Source organism: Perca fluviatilis, chromosome 17 (genome assembly GCF_010015445.1).
Source record: "Perca fluviatilis chromosome 17, GENO_Pfluv_1.0, whole genome shotgun sequence".
Classification (NCBI taxonomy): domain Eukaryota; kingdom Metazoa; phylum Chordata; class Actinopteri; order Perciformes; family Percidae; genus Perca; species Perca fluviatilis.
The window spans coordinates 30938905-30957205 of NC_053128.1; the positions used below are offsets into that span (position 1 = coordinate 30938905).

The window sequence follows — 18301 nt, forward strand, 5'->3', positions numbered from 1 at the left end:
TGGCTTCTGCTCTCTGCTGTTGTTGTTGCTGCTGTAAGACGAGTGCTTAGGGTCGTCTACAAATTACAGCACCGAAAAGAGATGCAACAAAAATATTTTTTAATTTAACTTATTTTTTAAAGTAAGTGCTGTAATATAACTAGCAGGAGACAAGTAATAATTGAGGTAAGTTTGGAGACATTACCTTATTTAATCATTAAATTAATAAATATTTTTGTTGCATCTCTTTTCGGTGTAGTAATTTGTAGACAGCCCTAAGCACTTGTCTAACTGCAGGTAGCAGCAGCAGCAACAGAGAGCAGAAGAGAGCAGGCAAGTGTTCATAAACTTCTGGTGTACTTACAAACTTTCCAATCCATCGTTTTATGAGAGCATAACCTATATGTACTAGTGTAGACCTTTGGTATCATTTCGGGCATTATTAGTGGGGTCATTTAAGAGATACAAACGTGGGTCCATTAGCCCCTGCGCTAAGCTGTTCAGCTGATAACGCTACTCTACGCTAACTCTCCCAATGTTAGACCCAGGTGAAAAAAGCTTCTGGGGGGTGTTTGGCTCGAGGTCATGGTGCAAAGGACCCTAGGGTAAATTACTCCGAACCATCACTTTAAGCTTACTAACTTTTACGACTTGCAGACGAGTTTCAGGGGCTTTAAAAAAAAACTAAAAACGTGTCTTTTCAGAAACAGCGTCTCATGATTTCTACCCATTAAATTCAAGGAGGAACCCATACAATTTTGGAGCTGATCAGAATCATGGGACAAATCTACGAATTATTTTTCTCAACATTAACAGACCGTAGAGAGCGGAGGTCTGCGCTCTCCGAGTGCCCTTCCAGTTCATTCGTTGAATACATTTTGGATAGTTAAAGAGATACTTTGCCGGTTTTCAACCAGCTCTGTGTCATCTTTGTGTGGGCGGGACAGTGTTCGGTATCTCTCGTAGCATAGAGCCTCTCACCTCCAGACTGAGTTTCAAATCCACCTGTCTATAACAATAATCTCCTAAACTTTCAGTCAAGTATGATTCATAATTTAATATAAGTTTTCCAGCTTTAAGGGGAACATGAGTCAGCGGCTATGACGAGCATACTGTGTGGAACCAGAGGGGCCCGAACAGAGAGATGGCCAGAGGCCTGACATTTAATTAAGAGGTATCTCCTGCTGACACAATCTGAAATATCATAAAGGTCAGGAGGACAACTGTTTCACATTCTGACAAGATACAGTGTGAAGTCAGGAGAAACTTTCTGAGGAGCTGAGTAATAATTATAACACTTATATGGTTAGGTTATTATCATTTTCATAGAGTTCGTAAAGTGAATGACGCGGATGTGGACACGTACCATAGGTCAGGGATCTTCAACCTGGGGGTCCGGGACCCCCCAGGGGGTCCTCAGAGTCACTCCAGAGGGGGGCCTCCAAATTATTGTTAATTTTTGAAAGTTTTTTTCAAATATAAATCCACTGATGGTAGGCTTACTGGCCAGTAAGTAATGTAGTCACTAAGGTAGCCATCCACAGTTCATCCCAAAGGACTGACTGTTTCACATTTGTTTCACATTTTAGGGTTAACATTAAAACATGATTTATAAAATCATGCCAACAATTATCAGGCTATTTGAATAGCTTAGCATTCTATGCAAAAAAGGTATCTATAAATGCTTTAGGCTGCCCTAAAAGTTATTGTAGGACCATTAATATGCAACTTCATTTTACACAATATATGTAGTAGGGGGTCTCTGATCCGTCTCTCTTTCAGTTAAGGGGTCCTTGGCTTAAAAAACACTGAAGACCCCTGCCATAAGTGAATTCACTCAAGTTAGTTAGTTATGCTTTATTTCTGTGTCATGCCAAACATTTTGGCCCATCCCACATGGGATTATAAGACACCACAAATTTACTTATTTAACAAACATCTTCCTGTCGCATATACAAATCATTCAGAGAAACAACAAATTCTCAACTACAGTTCATCTCGATAAAGAGTAAGTACTGTATACAAGCACAATGTTGAGTTACTTTTACTTTACTTGATTATGTCCATGTTTTACTTGTACTCCTCTAAATCTCAGAGGCAAATATTGTACTTTGTACTACATTTGTCTGACAGCTTTAGTTACTTTTCAGATGACATCTTTTCATCTGCTTCCTGTCCAGTGAAAACCACGTATCTCCAGATGTGTTAATGTTCAAAGTTTGGAATAACCTGAAGGATGAAGTCTTCCTTTTATGTGTTGAGAATATTCTCCTCCTCCTTAAGTGAAATAAAGTCTTTAAAAAGCCTCTTGGATCAGCTGGAAAATGCATCGTCACAAAGCTGAAAACAGGGGCTGTCTTCCTGACACCATGAAAGGTTTTTAAACTTTTTGGAGACACGTGGTTCTAGCAGGACAGCAAGGCTACAAACATATGAGGATCTTATTAGGGATGCACCATAGACTGTTAATATTAATGGACAGAGCATGTGTGATGTCACCCATTGGTTTGTTGAGATCTGCTGTGAGTCGTTGAGTTTGCCGTTACGAGCGCAGCCATCCTGGTCGGGGATGTGATGATTTTAGACGAGAGGGAGGAGTGAGGGAGGATCTGCTTACACTCTACGTTACGTTACACACTTTCACTGGCAATCACATCATAGCCACGCCCTAAAACACCCCCTGCTTTATCGCCGATTTTAAAATCAACGAATTCGAAAAATTAACATAATTCTGTGTTGCAGAAGACTTTAAACTAGCGATGGAGACCATAAACTCATTATGAAAATGTTTACTGAGGTAATAAATCAAGTGAGAAGTGGATCACTTTCTCATAGACTTCTACAGAGACCAAACTCCTTTTGTCTCCCCCCTGCTGGAATTCAGACAGAAAGCATGTTTAAGGCACTTCTGCATTAGCAGCACTTTGCCGAACCAGATGCATTGTCCATTAATATTTACAGTCAATGGGATGCACCAAATCCAGGATTCGGCTTCGGCCAAATATTGGGCTATTTGACGGGGATTCGGTTTCTGCTGAACCTTACAATTTTTTCCCAGCGAACCGAACCCTACGCTTGCACTACGGCGCGCTACGCTGGTCGCCGTAGCGACGGCGCCGTTGATTACGGGAAGGTGTTTGCGTAGGTGGAGCGTTCAATGCAGCAGGCTGTGAGGAAGTGGACAATATGGATCTGGTGAGCAGAACAAGTTGTTGTTTGGCAGAACTTTCAGTCAGAAGAAGGCCATTCAAGTCCAGCTACATGTTCAATCTGTTCAATGCTGATTGGTCTGGTGGTGGCGAGGACCCTAAACTATACACAACATGGCCGCTGTTACAACATCTGGTACGAAACATCCGAAAGAATACGAGTTGTGCACGAAGGAATCTCCAGACAGCAGCCAGAATGCAGCAACTTGAGGTACAGCAAAGGAAGGACAGTCCCTGTTTACTTCATTCATGAGTTTACTGGGTTCATGGACTGAGGATGGGAGGAGGAGTCAGCACAATCTCAACCAGGGGGTTCAGGATTCAGACCAACCCCAAAAATCGGGATTCGGTGCATCCCACAGGACGGCGACGCTACAAACATATGATGATCTTATAGACCATGATGCTTTGCTGCAGATTAAACTACCCAACAGTATATAAAAGGAGTTAAAATGACGTCGAGAGCAGTAAAAACATTTTTTGCATACATACAGTAGGCATACTTTTACTTTGAGAAAGGTTTTGAAGGCAGGACTTTAACTTGAAGTGGAGTATTTTCACGGTGTGATATTAGTACTTTTACTTCAGTAAAGGATCTGAATACTTCCTCCTCCGCTGCATAATGCCAAATTTAGACCAGAATCCACAGAAGTGTGCTTGAAAAAGCTTTTATCATGCTGTGTGCTGGATGACTAACCAGAGACAATGTGCCAGCCGTGGTAGCCAGCCGTTGCTTTTAAACCTGCCATGTCATGAACTTTTGCAAATCGGTTTCAAAATTTCATGAGAACAGATTTCAGATTCAAAACACAGACCCTTAACTTGAAGAGAAAGTTCTGTTACTTTTCATTTGTCTTTCTATTCCGAATGAAAATTCAGTCATAAGCAATAAAAGAACGTTAAGCTAGTTTTTGTCACTTTTTTCTGACGTTTTTCAATGTTTTCTGCACTTTTTCTGACATTTTAGGGCACATTTTTAGACTACTTTGTTGCTTTTTCCACCTTTTTAGGTGCTATTTTCTATCATTTTTGGGGGGCAAAATCTTTTTTTTGCCTGTAGCCCCTAAAATTCTCAGTTAGGGGCTACGAGTGCTCCTAGTAATAAAAACAGTTAGTCGGGAGGCCTGCTTGTGAAAATGTACTTTTGTTATTGATTGAACCAAAGTATTGACATAAATATCAGCTGCTGCCAGCTTCATGCCACAGATGCGGGTGACAGCATGCAGCTTAAAAAAATAAAACTTAAACCCGTGCGCTAAACATGCAGGATGACTAACACACCGATCACAGCAGCAGGCCGGGATGATTCAGGGTTAGAACAGAGGGTCCACTCACTCACTGTGTAATCAATGCTCTACTATCACACACACACACACACACACACTCAGGATTATATATTAGATTTTGAATTAGCGCAGCATGCAGCATCTCTGCACCTCCCTTCTGCTCCCACAGTTTTAAGCGTGAAGACAGCGCCATGATTTCAACAGGGAGGGGGGTGGGAGGTGGGTGGTGGGGGTGTTGGGGTCACGCAGATGTCGGCCAGATGTGATGTCAGAGTGGCTGTGGCTGTGGTGGTGCGCAGAGGAAGACAAAACAACCTGACAAAGAAGAGGAGACAGTGAAGAAAGTGACAGAAAATGTGTTGTGAAAACGATAAAAAAAAAAGAAGAAAAAAGTGTAAAATCTGACTTCCAACTTTCCATTTCATTCTGTCAGACCATATCAGTCAGAAGTTATCGTACAGACACACACACTGAGATGTTTCTCAGCCACTTTATGTCCTTTAAGGCCTCATTATTCTTTAAAAAGGTCCAGTGTGTAACGTGTTTAGTTGTTCATTCTCTAAATCTGTGTTGCCCGTTTCACCAACTTGTCCTTTTTCATGAATATTTACCTCCTCCATCAACTCCAAGTATTCCTATTGGCTTGGAATTTTACATTTGCGTTTGCATGAACTAGAGTAGACGCTCCATATTCATGCTCCATCTTGAAATACGTTAGCCTGTAAGGGACATACAGGACATACTGCTCCGCCTTTCGAGTTTTCGCTGTCCCATGATAAACTCACAGCTGCTGCTAATGCTGCTAATGGGTAACATGGAGGACCACATGTACTCAAAATCCAAATTTCAGGAACAGGAGTCTTCTTCTTCTTCGCCCAGAAAAAGAAAAAGGAGATTGAAAAGAGCAAGAGAGCGGCTTTTTGAAGTGTGAAGGTTACCGTAGCTGTAATACCTACTGTGAACTGCGTGGCGAGAGAGAGTTGATATATATATATATATATATATATATGATCTCAACGCTAGACGAGAGAAATTCCCACACACTGGACCTTTAAGAAACCGTCTCTTCGTCCTGCTGTTAGAGACGCTATCATGTCTTTAGGAAAAAGTCACACGTAATGTTAGCTGAGTTTATATTTTAAACATCTTGACAGTTTTAAACCCTTTTACATTTTGTTATCGTTATTGTTTTTCATTTTCATTTCGGGTGTCATCAATCAACTTTTTTGTTAGCTTTTAAAAAATCTCCATTATGTTTTTGGAAACGTCCTGACAAAATTAAGGTCTGACATGTTGCAGTCGGTGGATAATTCAGAGCTGTAAGGAGTGTTCTCAGTAAAGTGAAATGAAACTAAATAACTCAATCTGCTGAGGAGGCAGATGAATTAAGATTAATTAAAGATCCAGAAAAAGCTAGCAAGTCAGAGAATGTGCACTATTAAAGGACTGACATTGGGGCCAAAATAGTCTAGATCACACGTGTCAAACTCAACTTCTCTAAGGGCCACACTGGAAAAAGAGAATTACATCGAGGGCCAGACATGAAATGAAAAACATTGAAAATAGCACCAGAAATGTCAGAAATAGCAGTAAAAAATTACGGACAAAAGCGCCAAAAACGTTGAGAAAAGCACCAAAACGCCAAATGTTTTCATAAAAAATCCCCAAAACATCTAGAAAAGGGTAAATAACGTTGAAAAAAGCCCACAAAATGTCTAACAATAGCGACAAAAAGATAAAAGGGGCCAAAAAAGCTTTGACACATGTGGTCTAGATCAACGATAGTAGCCTACATTAATAAAAAAAGCTATGTCTACTTGTGACCCCTCATAACGTGTCACATTAGTCAATCTGTGTCAGTTGTGAGCACTTTAACCAAAGCGTGATTTTCAGATTTTTTTACATTTGAATAAAAAAAGAGAAATCCAAGGCACTCTCAGTCTTGTGTATAATTAAAAGCCTTTACTATTTCATGGTCATTTCATCATGTTTTGGATAAAAAGTGTTCAGCTTTTGATACCCTGTCGTGATGGACGCTTTTAGCCACAATGCATTGGTGTGATGCAATATCAAAAGGCGTTTTATTATTCTCAGAACCTTGAGTGACAAAACCATACATACTCTGTATTTTCTCCATAATAGGATAAGCCTTGAGAACAAGAGCTAAGAAGCTAAGAAGCTAACGTTACACGCTGAAAATGGCAGGTTTTAAATCGCCCAATAAAGCCACTGTCACCGTGTCCGGAGCTTAGCGCATTTTGTTTCCAGTCAGTTGGGCTGCCCCAAAACACTCGGTCCAACTCGTATATAATACTGCTGCCAGAGTACTCACAAGAACTAGAAAATATGTCCATATTTCTCTTTTTTTGGCAAGACAAGACTTCAACTTGCAGAATGAATTGACTTCCATTAAAAAATAAAAGACAAGCTGCCTTCTTTACCTAAACCCCACCTAAACCCAACTGTCCCGTTCTTCTTAATCTAAACCCAACTGTCCCGTTCTTCTTTATCTAAACCCAACTGTCTCATTCTTCTTTATCTAAACCCAACTGTCCCGTTCTTCTTTATCTAAACCCAACTGTCCCGTTCTTCTTTTCCTAAACCCAACTGTCCCGTTCTTCTTTATCTAAACCCAACTGTCCCGTTCTTCTTTACCTAAACCCAACTGTCCCGTTCTTCTTTACCTAAACCCAACTGTCGGTTCTTCTCTTTCCTAAACCCAACTGTCCCGTTCTTCTTTTCCTAAACCCAACTGTCCCGTTCTTCTTTATCTAAACCCAACTGTCCCGTTCTTCTTTATCTAAACCCAACTGTCCCGTTCTTCTTTATCTAAACCCAACTGTCTCATTCTTCTTTATCTAAACCCAACTGTCCCGTTCTTCTTTATCTAAACCCAACTGGTTCCGTTCTTCTTTATCTAAACCCAACTGTCCCGTTCTTCTTTTCCTAAACCCAACTGTCCCGTTCTTCTTTATCTAAACCCAACTGTCCCGTTCTTCTTTACCTAAACCCAACTGTCCCGTTCTTCTTTATCTAAACCCAACTGTCTTGTTCTTCTTTTCCTAAACCCAACTGTCCCGTTCTTCTTTTCCTAAACCCAACTGTCCCGTTCTTCTTTATCTAAACCCAACTGTCCCGTTCTTCTTTATCTAAACCCAACTGTCCCGTTCTTCTTTACCTAAACCCAACTGTCCCGTTCCGTTCTTCTTTACCTAAACCCAACTGTCCCGTTCTTCTTTACCTAAACCCAACTGTCCCGTTCTTCTTTACCTAAACCCAACTGTCCCGTTCTTCTTTATCTAAACCCAACTGTCCCGTTCTTCTTTATCTAAACCCAACTGTCCCGTTCTTCTTTATCTAAACCCAACTGTCCCGTTCTTCTTTACCTAAACCCAACTGTCCCGTTCCGTTCTTCTTTACCTAAACCCAACTGTCCCGTTCTTCTTTTCCTAAACCCAACTGTCTCGTTCTTCTTTATCTAAACCCAACTGTCTCATTCTTCTTTACCTAAACCCAACTGTCTCATTCTTCTTTACCTAAACCCAACTGTCCCGTTCTTCTTTACCTAAACCCAACTGTCCCGTTCTTCTTTACCTAAACCCAACTGTCCCGTTCTTCTTTACCTAAACCCAACTGTCCCGTTCTTCTTTATCTAAACCCAACTGTCCCGTTCTTCTTTATCTAAACCCAACTGTCCCGTTCTTGTCCACCTTTAAGCCCACCCACAATCTTATCCTAAACCTAACTGCGTCAAAAGTGACACCAATAGTCCCGACCCAGCGCGTTTAGATAAAACAGGTTTAGCTCTGACGCTAAAGGAGACTTTTAGCGCCAATAACAACACCGAAGGCACCTGACCAAGCGTCCATATTTTAAGCGATGGGAGTGAGAATGTGTTGGCTCTGCACTCTGAAAGCTGCCGATTAAGTATGTGTCTCATTATGATGGCATGTTTCTCACTCTAAACCTCTAGTCTGGTTAACTGCATTTGAATCTGGGACAGACAGTTTGACCCCCCTCCCTTCCCCTCCCCCCTTTCCAACCTTGGCCTGTAAGCACCACGGATAGACGCCCGGTTGGGTCGGTCGCTGTAAACAACTCCACGGCTAATTTCAACAGGACACCACAAACTCTCTCTGCAACCAACGATTGATTTCAGCGTCGATAAATCTGTCGATTATTTTCTTGGATGAGTGGATTGGTTGTTTGGTCTGTCAAATGGTAAAAATGTGGATCAGTGTTTCACAAAAGCCCAAGATGACTCCGTCACATGTCTTGTTTTGTCCCCAACTCAAATATATTCAGTTTACTGTCCCAGAGGAGAGAAGAAACTAGAACAATATTCACATTTAACACGCTGGAATCAGAGAAGTTCTGACTCAAAAATGCCTCAAACCGATTAATCGATGATCAAAATACTTGGCGATTAGTTCAATAAGTTGAAAACTAATCTTATTTTCTCCAGCTTTGACTTTAAATTGAGTCAGTTGACCCCCTTTTTCTCCAGATCCTGAATGAGCAACAGTACTTGTTTTAAACTGAAGATCTCACACATGAATGGACACATTTATGACCCATGAGAAGTCTCTAGAAATGTCCACCAAAAATCAATCCAACTAGAGCTGCAAAGATGAATCGATTAGTTGTCAACTATTAAATTAATCACCAACAACATGTTAATCCACTAATCAGTACGAGTCAGCAGCAAAACTTGTGTGATTCCAGCTTTGTTAAATGTGAATATTGTTCTAGTTTCTTCTCTCCTCTGTGACAGGAAACTGAATATCTTTGAGTTGTGAACACAACAAGCCATCATCGTCGTTCTTTTTCAACATTTTTTTGACATTTTAGAGACCAAAACAACTAATCCATTCATCCAGAAAAATAATCCATGGATTGATCGACGATGATAATTATCGTTAGTGAAGCAGGCTGTATCTGAGCTGCTGTTATATTCTGTCTGAAGCCAAAGTTAAATCACAAATCACAGTCCAGCTTTCGCAGCACACAGGGCCCAATACAGGCCTCTCTCCCTCCCTCTCTCCCTCTCTCTCTCAGCTCAGATCTTCTCTAAATAAAACCTTTTGTGAATGTCATTGTGTCTAAATATCTATGTACGCTGGACAGTTAACACCACATTGAACACACGGCAGCATACCTTCCAAAGAAACTTGCAAAGAAAGCGGCTAAAAGATCCAGATGACAAAATCCTGAGAGTCCCGCTGGCACACAAACATCCCCGCAGACACACGCACACGCGCTGGGGCAGGGCCGAGTCCGAAATAGAGAGGGGGTCTCTGCAGCCAATCACACGCAGCGATTAGGCAGACGACTCCTCTATAAATATCTGACACAGAGCAGGGACAGGGGGACAGGGGCACAGAGGGACCGGGGGGTAAATGACGCTGTTTTGGTGAACATTTTGACACCTCCAGACGATAAGAAGTGTTAAAAAGTTAAATTTATTACATGTTTTCTATGACTGTATCAGCTGTTGGTGAGACGTTTTAGTTTTCTATAAAGTGTGTGAATGTGAGGGAGGGTGATAATGGACGTCAGCTGTTCCTGACGCAAGTGCACATGTGCAGATCTGCAACGCGTCAGCTGTTCAGTTTGACTGACAGCTCCAGCTGACGGAGAGAGGGGAGGGGAGAGAGGGGGGAGGGAGAGGGGAGGGGAGAGGGGAAGAAGAGGGGAGGGGAGGGAGGGTAGGGGAGAGAGAGAGGGGAGAGAGAAAAGGGAGGAAGAGGGGAAAGAGGGAAGAGAGGGAGGAAGAGAAAGAGAGAGGGGAGGAAAAGGGGGAGGGGAAGAGAGGGGAGGAAGAGAAAGAGAGAGGGGAGGAAAAGGGGGAGGGGGAGAGAGGGAAGGGGGGAAAGAGAGAGAAAGAGTAGGAAAAGGGGAGGAAGAGGGGAAGAGGGAGCGAGAGAGGAAGAGGGGAGGAAGAGGAAGAGAGAGGAGGAGAGGGGAGAGAGGGAAGAAGGGAAAGAAAGGGAAGACAGGGGAGGAAGAGGGAGAGGGAGGAGAGGAGAGGGGAGAGAGAGGAAAGAGAGGAGAGAGAGGGAGAGAGAAGGAGAGGGAGAGAGAGGAGGAGAGGGAGAGAGGGAAGAGAGGGGAGAGAGGAGGAGAGGGAGAGAGGGAAGAGGGGAGAGAGGAGGAGAGGGGAGAGAGAGGGAAGAGGGGAGAGAGGAAGGGAGAGAGGAGGAGGGAGAGAGGGAAGAGGAGAGAGGGAAGAGAGGAGAGAGGGAGAGAGGGAAGAGGGGAGAGAGGGAAGAGGGAGAGAGAGGTGGAGAGAGAGGAACAGGGAGAGAGGGAAGAGAGAGAGGGAGAGAGAGGGAAGAGGGGAGAGAGGTGGAGAGAGGGAAGAGGAGAGAGAGGGAAGAGGGAGGAGGAGAGGAGAGAGGAAGAGGGAGAGAGGAGGAGAGGGAGAGAGAGGAAGAGAGGAAGGAGGAGAGAGGTGGGAGAGAGAGGGAAGAGGGAGAGAGGGAGGGAGAGAGGTGGGAGAGAGAGGGAAGGGGAGAGAGGGAGAGGGAGAGAGAGGTGGGAGAGAGAGGGAAGAGGAGAGAGGTGGGAGAGAGGGAAGAGGGAGAGAGAGGAAGAGAGGAGAGAGAGGTGAATTAAAAGTACTAATACCACACAGTAGATATACTCTGTTACACAGTTCAAGGTCCTGCAGTGATAATGTAACTTCAGTAAAAGTACTAACACCACACAGTAGATATACTCTGTTACCAGTTCAAGGTCCTGCAGTGATAATGTAACTTCAGTAAAAGTACTAATACCACACAGTAGATATACTCTGTTACCAGTTCAAGGTCCTGCAGTGATAATGTAACTTCAGTAAAAGTGTGTAAGTATCATCAGGAACATGGAGTTATTAAAGGAGAAAAAAACATTTAAATAATTGTAATAATATACGTTCATATAGAGAGAAGTCCGTCCTCTTCCGGTGGGACAGGGGGGGGCAAACTCATTTTCACTAAAGGGCCACGCTGGAAAATTTGAACATTGAACATTTGGGCCAGTCATGTGAAGTTTAATGACATGCTTTAATTTATTTTAAATTATTTAAAGTTCAGGTCCACATGAAGCTCTAAATAAGTCAGGAAAGAAATCCCTTCGCCATCATAGAATTTAGCAAATCAAGTAAAAAAAAAAAAAAAAAAAGAAGCATTTTGATTACATTTTTTAATTCTTAATTTTTCACACACAGCCGACTCACAACAACCTGTTTCACACCCTGAATATGAAAGCTCTCCGGGTTGTGCCACTTGTGTGTGAACTTCGGAGTCTAAAAGTCAGTAAAATCTGCCAAAAATTCTTCTTTCCAGTCGTTTTTGTTTTGACGCACAACTAGGCGTGCCAAAATTTATCGTGAACCTAAATTAATATGGGGGCCAGCACAAAATTTGCACGGGGACGGATTTGGGGGATCTTGTTTCAATAAAAAAATATGCACAATACTTTAAGGTAAAATATAAAAAAAATAAATAAAAAAACATTACTCTTCACAAGTAAAATAAATGATCAGTTCCCTACTTAGATTGAATTTGGGTGTTTTATTCAATTTGATAGCATTTGAAAAAATTATGGATTAAAGATCCTTAAAGCTACAGTACGTAGTTTCTGTCTCCCCCCATGAGGAGTTGTAAGTAATGACAACAACAAAGTAATGTCTGCCCGTCCACATGATACAACTTTTTTTTAGGAATTATGTACATCTTAACAACAAATATTTGCTTGCCACAGCATTTAAACCCTATGACTTCATTACCCCGGCCAGTTCTGCACCACGCACCTGCAGGCAGACTCTGCAGGAATAAAACTTATTTTGTTCTTTATTTTGCTATCTGAATAAATCCCGTTAACGTGAATATGATTTGTTCGTTCCCAAATGAAATCAGATTAATTCAGCCAGAGCTGGAAGAAGTACTTCGACCCTTTACTGAAGTAAAAAGTAGAAATTCAAAAGCCAAGTCTTACTTAAAAGTACCAAAACATAAGTGATCATTTCAGAGTCACATTATTGCTTTTTAATCACTAAAGAATACATGTGAGAGCAATTTAATGTTGGAGTTTAGCTAGAGCCTTTTCTATACTGGGTAGATTAGTAGTTTAGTACTGAATCATTTCATAAAAGCATGTTTCTAAGAACATTTTTCGGGGCTTTTAGCATAGCTGCCAACACTCCCGTTCTTCCCGGGTTTCTCCCGTTTTTTTTAGCCCTATCTCCCGGACCCCTCCCGGTTTGTTATTTCTCCCGGAAACTCCCGTAATTTGCATTCCTTTATAAATAATGGGACCGATATGTTTGTCTAATGTTGACCAGTTGCCAGATCTTGTATGAAACATCCTATTCACACAATCCACACACCATACAATTTTCAACACATTTGTCACCCCAACCTGGCAACCTATAACCCAGTTGCGCAGTTGATCTCTGCGCAAGCTTCGCGGAAAGTTCAGACTAGGGATGGGCGATACCACACTTTTAGGATTCGATACGATAGATCATTTTTCTTGCATTTTCATCGATATCGATACCGTTAATTTCTTATTGGCAATTTTTGTCAGTAAAAATATTATTACATTTAAGACAAATACAGACCATTTATACAAAATGTATTATGGTCAATACATAATAAAATTAAAATTAAAATAAATAACATAAATATGAATGAAATAAATTAAATATGAACAAAAACATACACATTTTCACTTTTCTTATTTCTCAAAAAAAGAAAAGAAATGCTCCCGCATTCGTGCTGGGCTGGCCTTGGCTGTGTCGCTGTCGGCTGTGTCGCACGTTGACGCTCATTCGCTCGTCTCCTGTCACGTGACATGGGCCAGCTCAATACGCCGCCAGGTACAGGGGTGTCCCGGCACATACTAATTTAAGTAAGTAATCTAAAACAGCTGAAAGTGATGCATACACCCCCAATTATTATTTTTTAGTTTATATCGATATTTTTTTAAGGAAATCGATGCCAAATGAGTAGCGTAAGTATATCGATCTATCGATACCACAGGATCGATACGCCCATCCCTAGTTCAGACCCGAAAGCGAGCCGATAAACGTGGCAGGTGAAGGCGGTGTTCCTGCAAAGAAATCGAAATCTAGCTGTAAATTTCAACGGTGTTGGGAGCAACAACTGACATGCATCTTACCCTTGTCATATCAACAACCTCCACGCTTTTATTAAGGTGTGTCGCATTGATTTTAATGTAGCGCACGGCAGGAAAAATGACAGTACCCAGCACATTAAAGGTCCCATGGCATGAAAATTTCACTTTATGTGGTTTTTTAACATTAATATGAGTTCCCCCAGCCTGCCTATGGTCCCCCAGTGGCTAGAAATGGTGATAGGTGTAAACCGAGCCCTGGGTATCCTGCTCTGCCTTTGAGAAAATGAAAGCTCAGATGAGCCGTTTTGGAATCTGCTTGTTATGAGGTCATAAGGAGCAAGGTTACCTCCCCTTTCTCTGCTTTGCCCACCCAGAGAATTTGGCCCACCCATGAGAGAGAGAGAGAGAGAGACATCATGGCTTTCAAACGAGCAAAGTGGCAGTTGGTCAAGACCACACCCCCACCCTCCATGTTGCCCCCCCCTCTCTCCTCCTCAATAGCTACAGACACAGAAATGGCACATCCTAAGGAAAGCTCATTGTGGGACTGGCTCTAGTGGCTGTAATTCTGCACCAAGGCTGAATTTCGGGAAAGAGACTTCAGATACAGTATTAGGGGACCACTAAGGTCTATATAAAAGAGACTTCAGATACAGTATTAGGGGACCACTAAGGTCTATATAAAGAGACTTCAGATACAGTATTAGGGGACCACTAAGGTCTATATAAAAGAGACTTCAGATACAGTATTAGGGGACCACTAAGGTCTATATAAAAGAGACTTCAGATACAGTATTAGGGGACCACTAAGGTCTATATAAAAGAGACTTCAGATACAGTATTAGGAGACCACTAAGGTCTATATAAAAGAGACTTCAGATACAGTATTAGGGGACCACTAAGGTCTATATAAAAGAGACTTCAGATACAGTATTAGGGGACCACTAAGGTCTATATAAAAGAGACTTCAGATACAGTATTAGGAGACCACTAAGGTCTATATAAAAGAGACTTCAGATACAGTATTAGGAGACCACTAAGGTCTATATAAAAGAGACTTCAGATACAGTATTAGGGGACCACTAAGGTCTATATAAAAGAGACTTCAGATACAGTATTAGGGGACCACTAAGGTCTATATAAAAGCACCCAAAGAGCACCATGTCATGGGACCTTTAAAACTAAATAATACACTTAACACTTATGGTACACTGTAGGTAAACTGTAAACACCCCCGCGCCACGATGCTCCCGCACAAATCAAAATCTCCCGGATTTTGAAAACCAAATGTTGGCAGGTATGGCTTTTGTTGCCTTTATTTGATAGGACAGATTAAGGCAGGAAAGTGGGAGAGAGACGGGGATGACATGCAGCAAAGGGCCACAGGTTGGCCATCGAACCTGTGGCCGCTGTGGTAAGGACTGAACCCCGGCACATGGTGCACACGCTCTACCAGGTGAGCTATGAGAGCGCCCCTAGGTAGTTTTTTTTTTTTATTAAGTTATTGTTTAAAAAACCCAGAGCGCCACACACCTGCAGGAATAAAACATCTGTCCATTTTATACTTTAATTTGCTATCTATGAATCCTGTTTACATGCATTTTTTTATTTCTTTGTTTCCAAATTAATTGGATCCATTTAACCAAAGTAGAAAGCTTTTTTATTTTAAGATTTCTTTTTCTGTGTGTGCCATTTTAGGCCTTTATTTGATATAACAGCTTAGACATGAGAGGGGAGAGAGAGGGAGAATGACATGCAGCCTTTGCAGAAGTTGAAGTAATAATAACAGTGATGACATAAAGTAATAATTCAATCTACACAGCTCTATCAAGAAGGAAATGTCTCTCCATTCCCATCCTCCTGTTACAAAACCTAAATCTCTTCATCTTTTCCAGGAACCAGGAACAAGACAGAAAAGTGAAGGACGGAATTGAACCCGCGGCCGCTGCGGTGGGGACCGAACCTCTCGTACACGGGGCGCATGATCTACCAGGTAAGCTTACCAGGCGCCCCGCGCAGGAGGTATTTAGATCATTTACTGACAAAAAGTAGAAACGCCAAGACTACTGAAGTGAAAATGTTGCTGGTGTTACACTTTTTTGTGTAAAAGTAACAAATGTAAAAGTGTCAATAAATGTACTGGAGTAAAAGTATAAAGTAGTATAGAATGGACATACTGAAGTAAAGTACAAGTATGTCAACATTGTACTTACACTACCGGTCAAAAGTTTGGGGTCACTTAGAAATGTCCATTCCAGACAGAATACCAGCTGAGATCAGTTGCATTGTTTTTTTAATCAGGGCAGCAGTTTTCAGATTACATTATGTGCTTATATAATTACAAAAGAGTTCTCCAGTGTTTTCTCAGTTAGTCTTTTTAACATGATATCAGATTAGTGAACAGAATGGGCCTTTGGACCGTTGGATGAATGTTTGCTGATAATGGGCGATGTAGATATTGCATTAAAGATCAGCCACCTTTTGCAATTATGTAAGCACATAATGTAATCTGAAAACTGCTGCCCTGGTTAAAAAAGCAATGCAACTGATCTCAGCTGGTGTTCTGTCTGGAATGGACATTTCTTAAGGCAGCTACACACCGGGCCGATAATCGGCCGTGGGACAGTCTGGCGAGGTCGGTGACTCGAGTCTGTTCGGTGTGTCCCGTGCTGTCGTCAGTCTGGCGGGCTGTCGGCGTTCATTTTGGCCGACCTGACACGTTCAGTCGGCGGCAGGGCAGTCGGGACTCACCAGGAAATGGCGAGCAGAATGAGGTGACTAGAGTCTCTCAAAATCTGATGAAAATCTTTTAAACTGACCTTTGTTGATCTGAAATGAAGACAGATTCAGCAACTGCACGCGCACACACACACACACACACACACACACACACACACACACACACACACACACACACACACGGCCTATTTCTCTCTTAAAATGTTTCCAGAAACACGTTCCTTTGAACTATTTTAGTACGATATGAGATATCGTATTCTGAACGAGCCGCCATGACAGTCTGGCTTTGAATTTCTGGAGAAAACAAACCCATGTGACGCGTTCGTCCAATCAGCTGCCGGTTTTCATTTCTTGGGCAACAACACAGAGTAGCGCCGCCTGCTGCTATGGAGACGTATTACGTTTCTCAAGTCGGTGTCGCCTCAGTGTGTCCCGAGGCAGTTTTTTTTTGGACCTCGGGGACCCGACTGATCATCTCGACTGGTTTTGACTGCCGAGGGTCGGCCGTCTGGCTGGTGTGTCCCGGCTATAAGTGACCCCAAACTTTTGACCGGTAGTCTAAGTACAGACAATAACATCATAGGAAAAACGTTTGTACATATTTTGTGTTTTGGATTTATTTCTTAGAGCGTATGGAGACGTCCAATCTTTTAATTGTGGATTTAGCGACGAATAAAAAAACCTGACTCACCACTTTACACTTACTTTTCCTCACAGGACGGGGGCTCGTCGCTCCACCTCTGGCTGTTGGTTGGTGATGAAAACTTATGAGAGAAACTCAGTGTTTGGCGGATCCTCCGTTAACTGCTCAGTTTGAAGCAACGGGACAAAATAACATCATCTGCAAACATCTGGAAGATTCGAGGAAATAACCAGAACTTCAAATTACTTTCTGACAGGTCTGAAGAGCTCAGATGTCGATTTTAATGTCATGATTTGGAGTAATGTTCGCAGGTTAAGAGTGCAGCACTACAATGAACACTTCATGTATGGAAGCTCTTTTCAGCCATGTCAACCTACAAAATAAAAGCACTCATAAGTCATGTTTCTATCAAAGCATTAGAAAATGTTGATGAAACCGCAAAATCCGAAAAAAAACTTCCTCAAATTCGCAACAAAAAGTTTTTACGCTCGTTTGAGGTGGTTTTTGCCTTTTTTTTTTTCGAAAAAGAGTTAATGTGCAAAATTGGAGATGGAAACAGATTTGCTGAATAAGCTAACATGTAAGTCACATGACTACAGTCCCGGTATCCATCGGATGGGGGAAGGATTGGGATACGGGTCCCGTCCAAGGGGGTAAGCTTCGCTTCAGAACTCAAACCTTCTATGGCGCCATTTTGATGCTACCAAGCCATCACCTCCCATTAGCATCCCATTGACTCCCATTCATTTTGGCGCCACTTTGACAGCGAATAACTTTACATCTGAAGAGTTTAAAGACTCTATTTGTCCGTTGTTTATTTCTAAAGAAACACGACAATGTATAAAAGGATCAATTACCTTGTACCTCACGTTATGGCTCCGTAGCAGACGCTTTTATAAAAATAGGCTAACGATTGGGTCATAACCAAGAGACTTACTGTCACACAGTAGAGGAATTACCGTATAGTACAGGAGAAGCTCACAGGCAGTTTGGACTTCCATTAGCTGTTTAGGTTTAATTACTAATGTTAACTAGCATGTTAGTGATCAGTAATTAGCCTGTGCCCATGTTATCTCCTTACATATACCTACGCTCTCCGTCTCTGTAAGATTGGGAATGATTGAGATTTCTCTCGGCACAGCTACCAGAAGACTTCACACTTTCTGACAGGTTGCTCACGTCACATCTACGTCTTCAAGCTCAGTTGGAGGCTGCTCAGTAACGCTCAGCCAGCACCGGGAAAGAGACTTCTGATATCCTTCACTGGTCTCTGGTCCAGAGACAGGGGGTCTGGTGGTCCATTCTTATATACTGTCTATGGT

At 42.1% G+C, this 18301-nt stretch overlaps 1 protein-coding gene across 2 annotated transcripts in view; it reads right to left on the bottom strand.

The window, feature by feature from the left end:
* Positions 1 to 9754, bottom strand: part of LOC120545655 (unconventional myosin-XVIIIb-like) — a 100301-nt gene extending 90547 nt beyond the window's left edge. For both annotated transcript variants that reach the window (XM_039780194.1, XM_039780193.1), the window contains exons 1-2: positions 9633 to 9754; positions 4629 to 4789 (exon numbers count right to left, since the gene is read on the bottom strand). In XM_039780194.1, coding sequence (XP_039636128.1) covers positions 4629 to 4667 — 39 coding nt within the window. In that variant the 5' untranslated portion in view covers positions 4668 to 4789; positions 9633 to 9754. The remainder of the gene's footprint in view (positions 1 to 4628; positions 4790 to 9632) is intronic.
* Positions 9755 to 18301: the final 8547 nt, after the last annotated feature.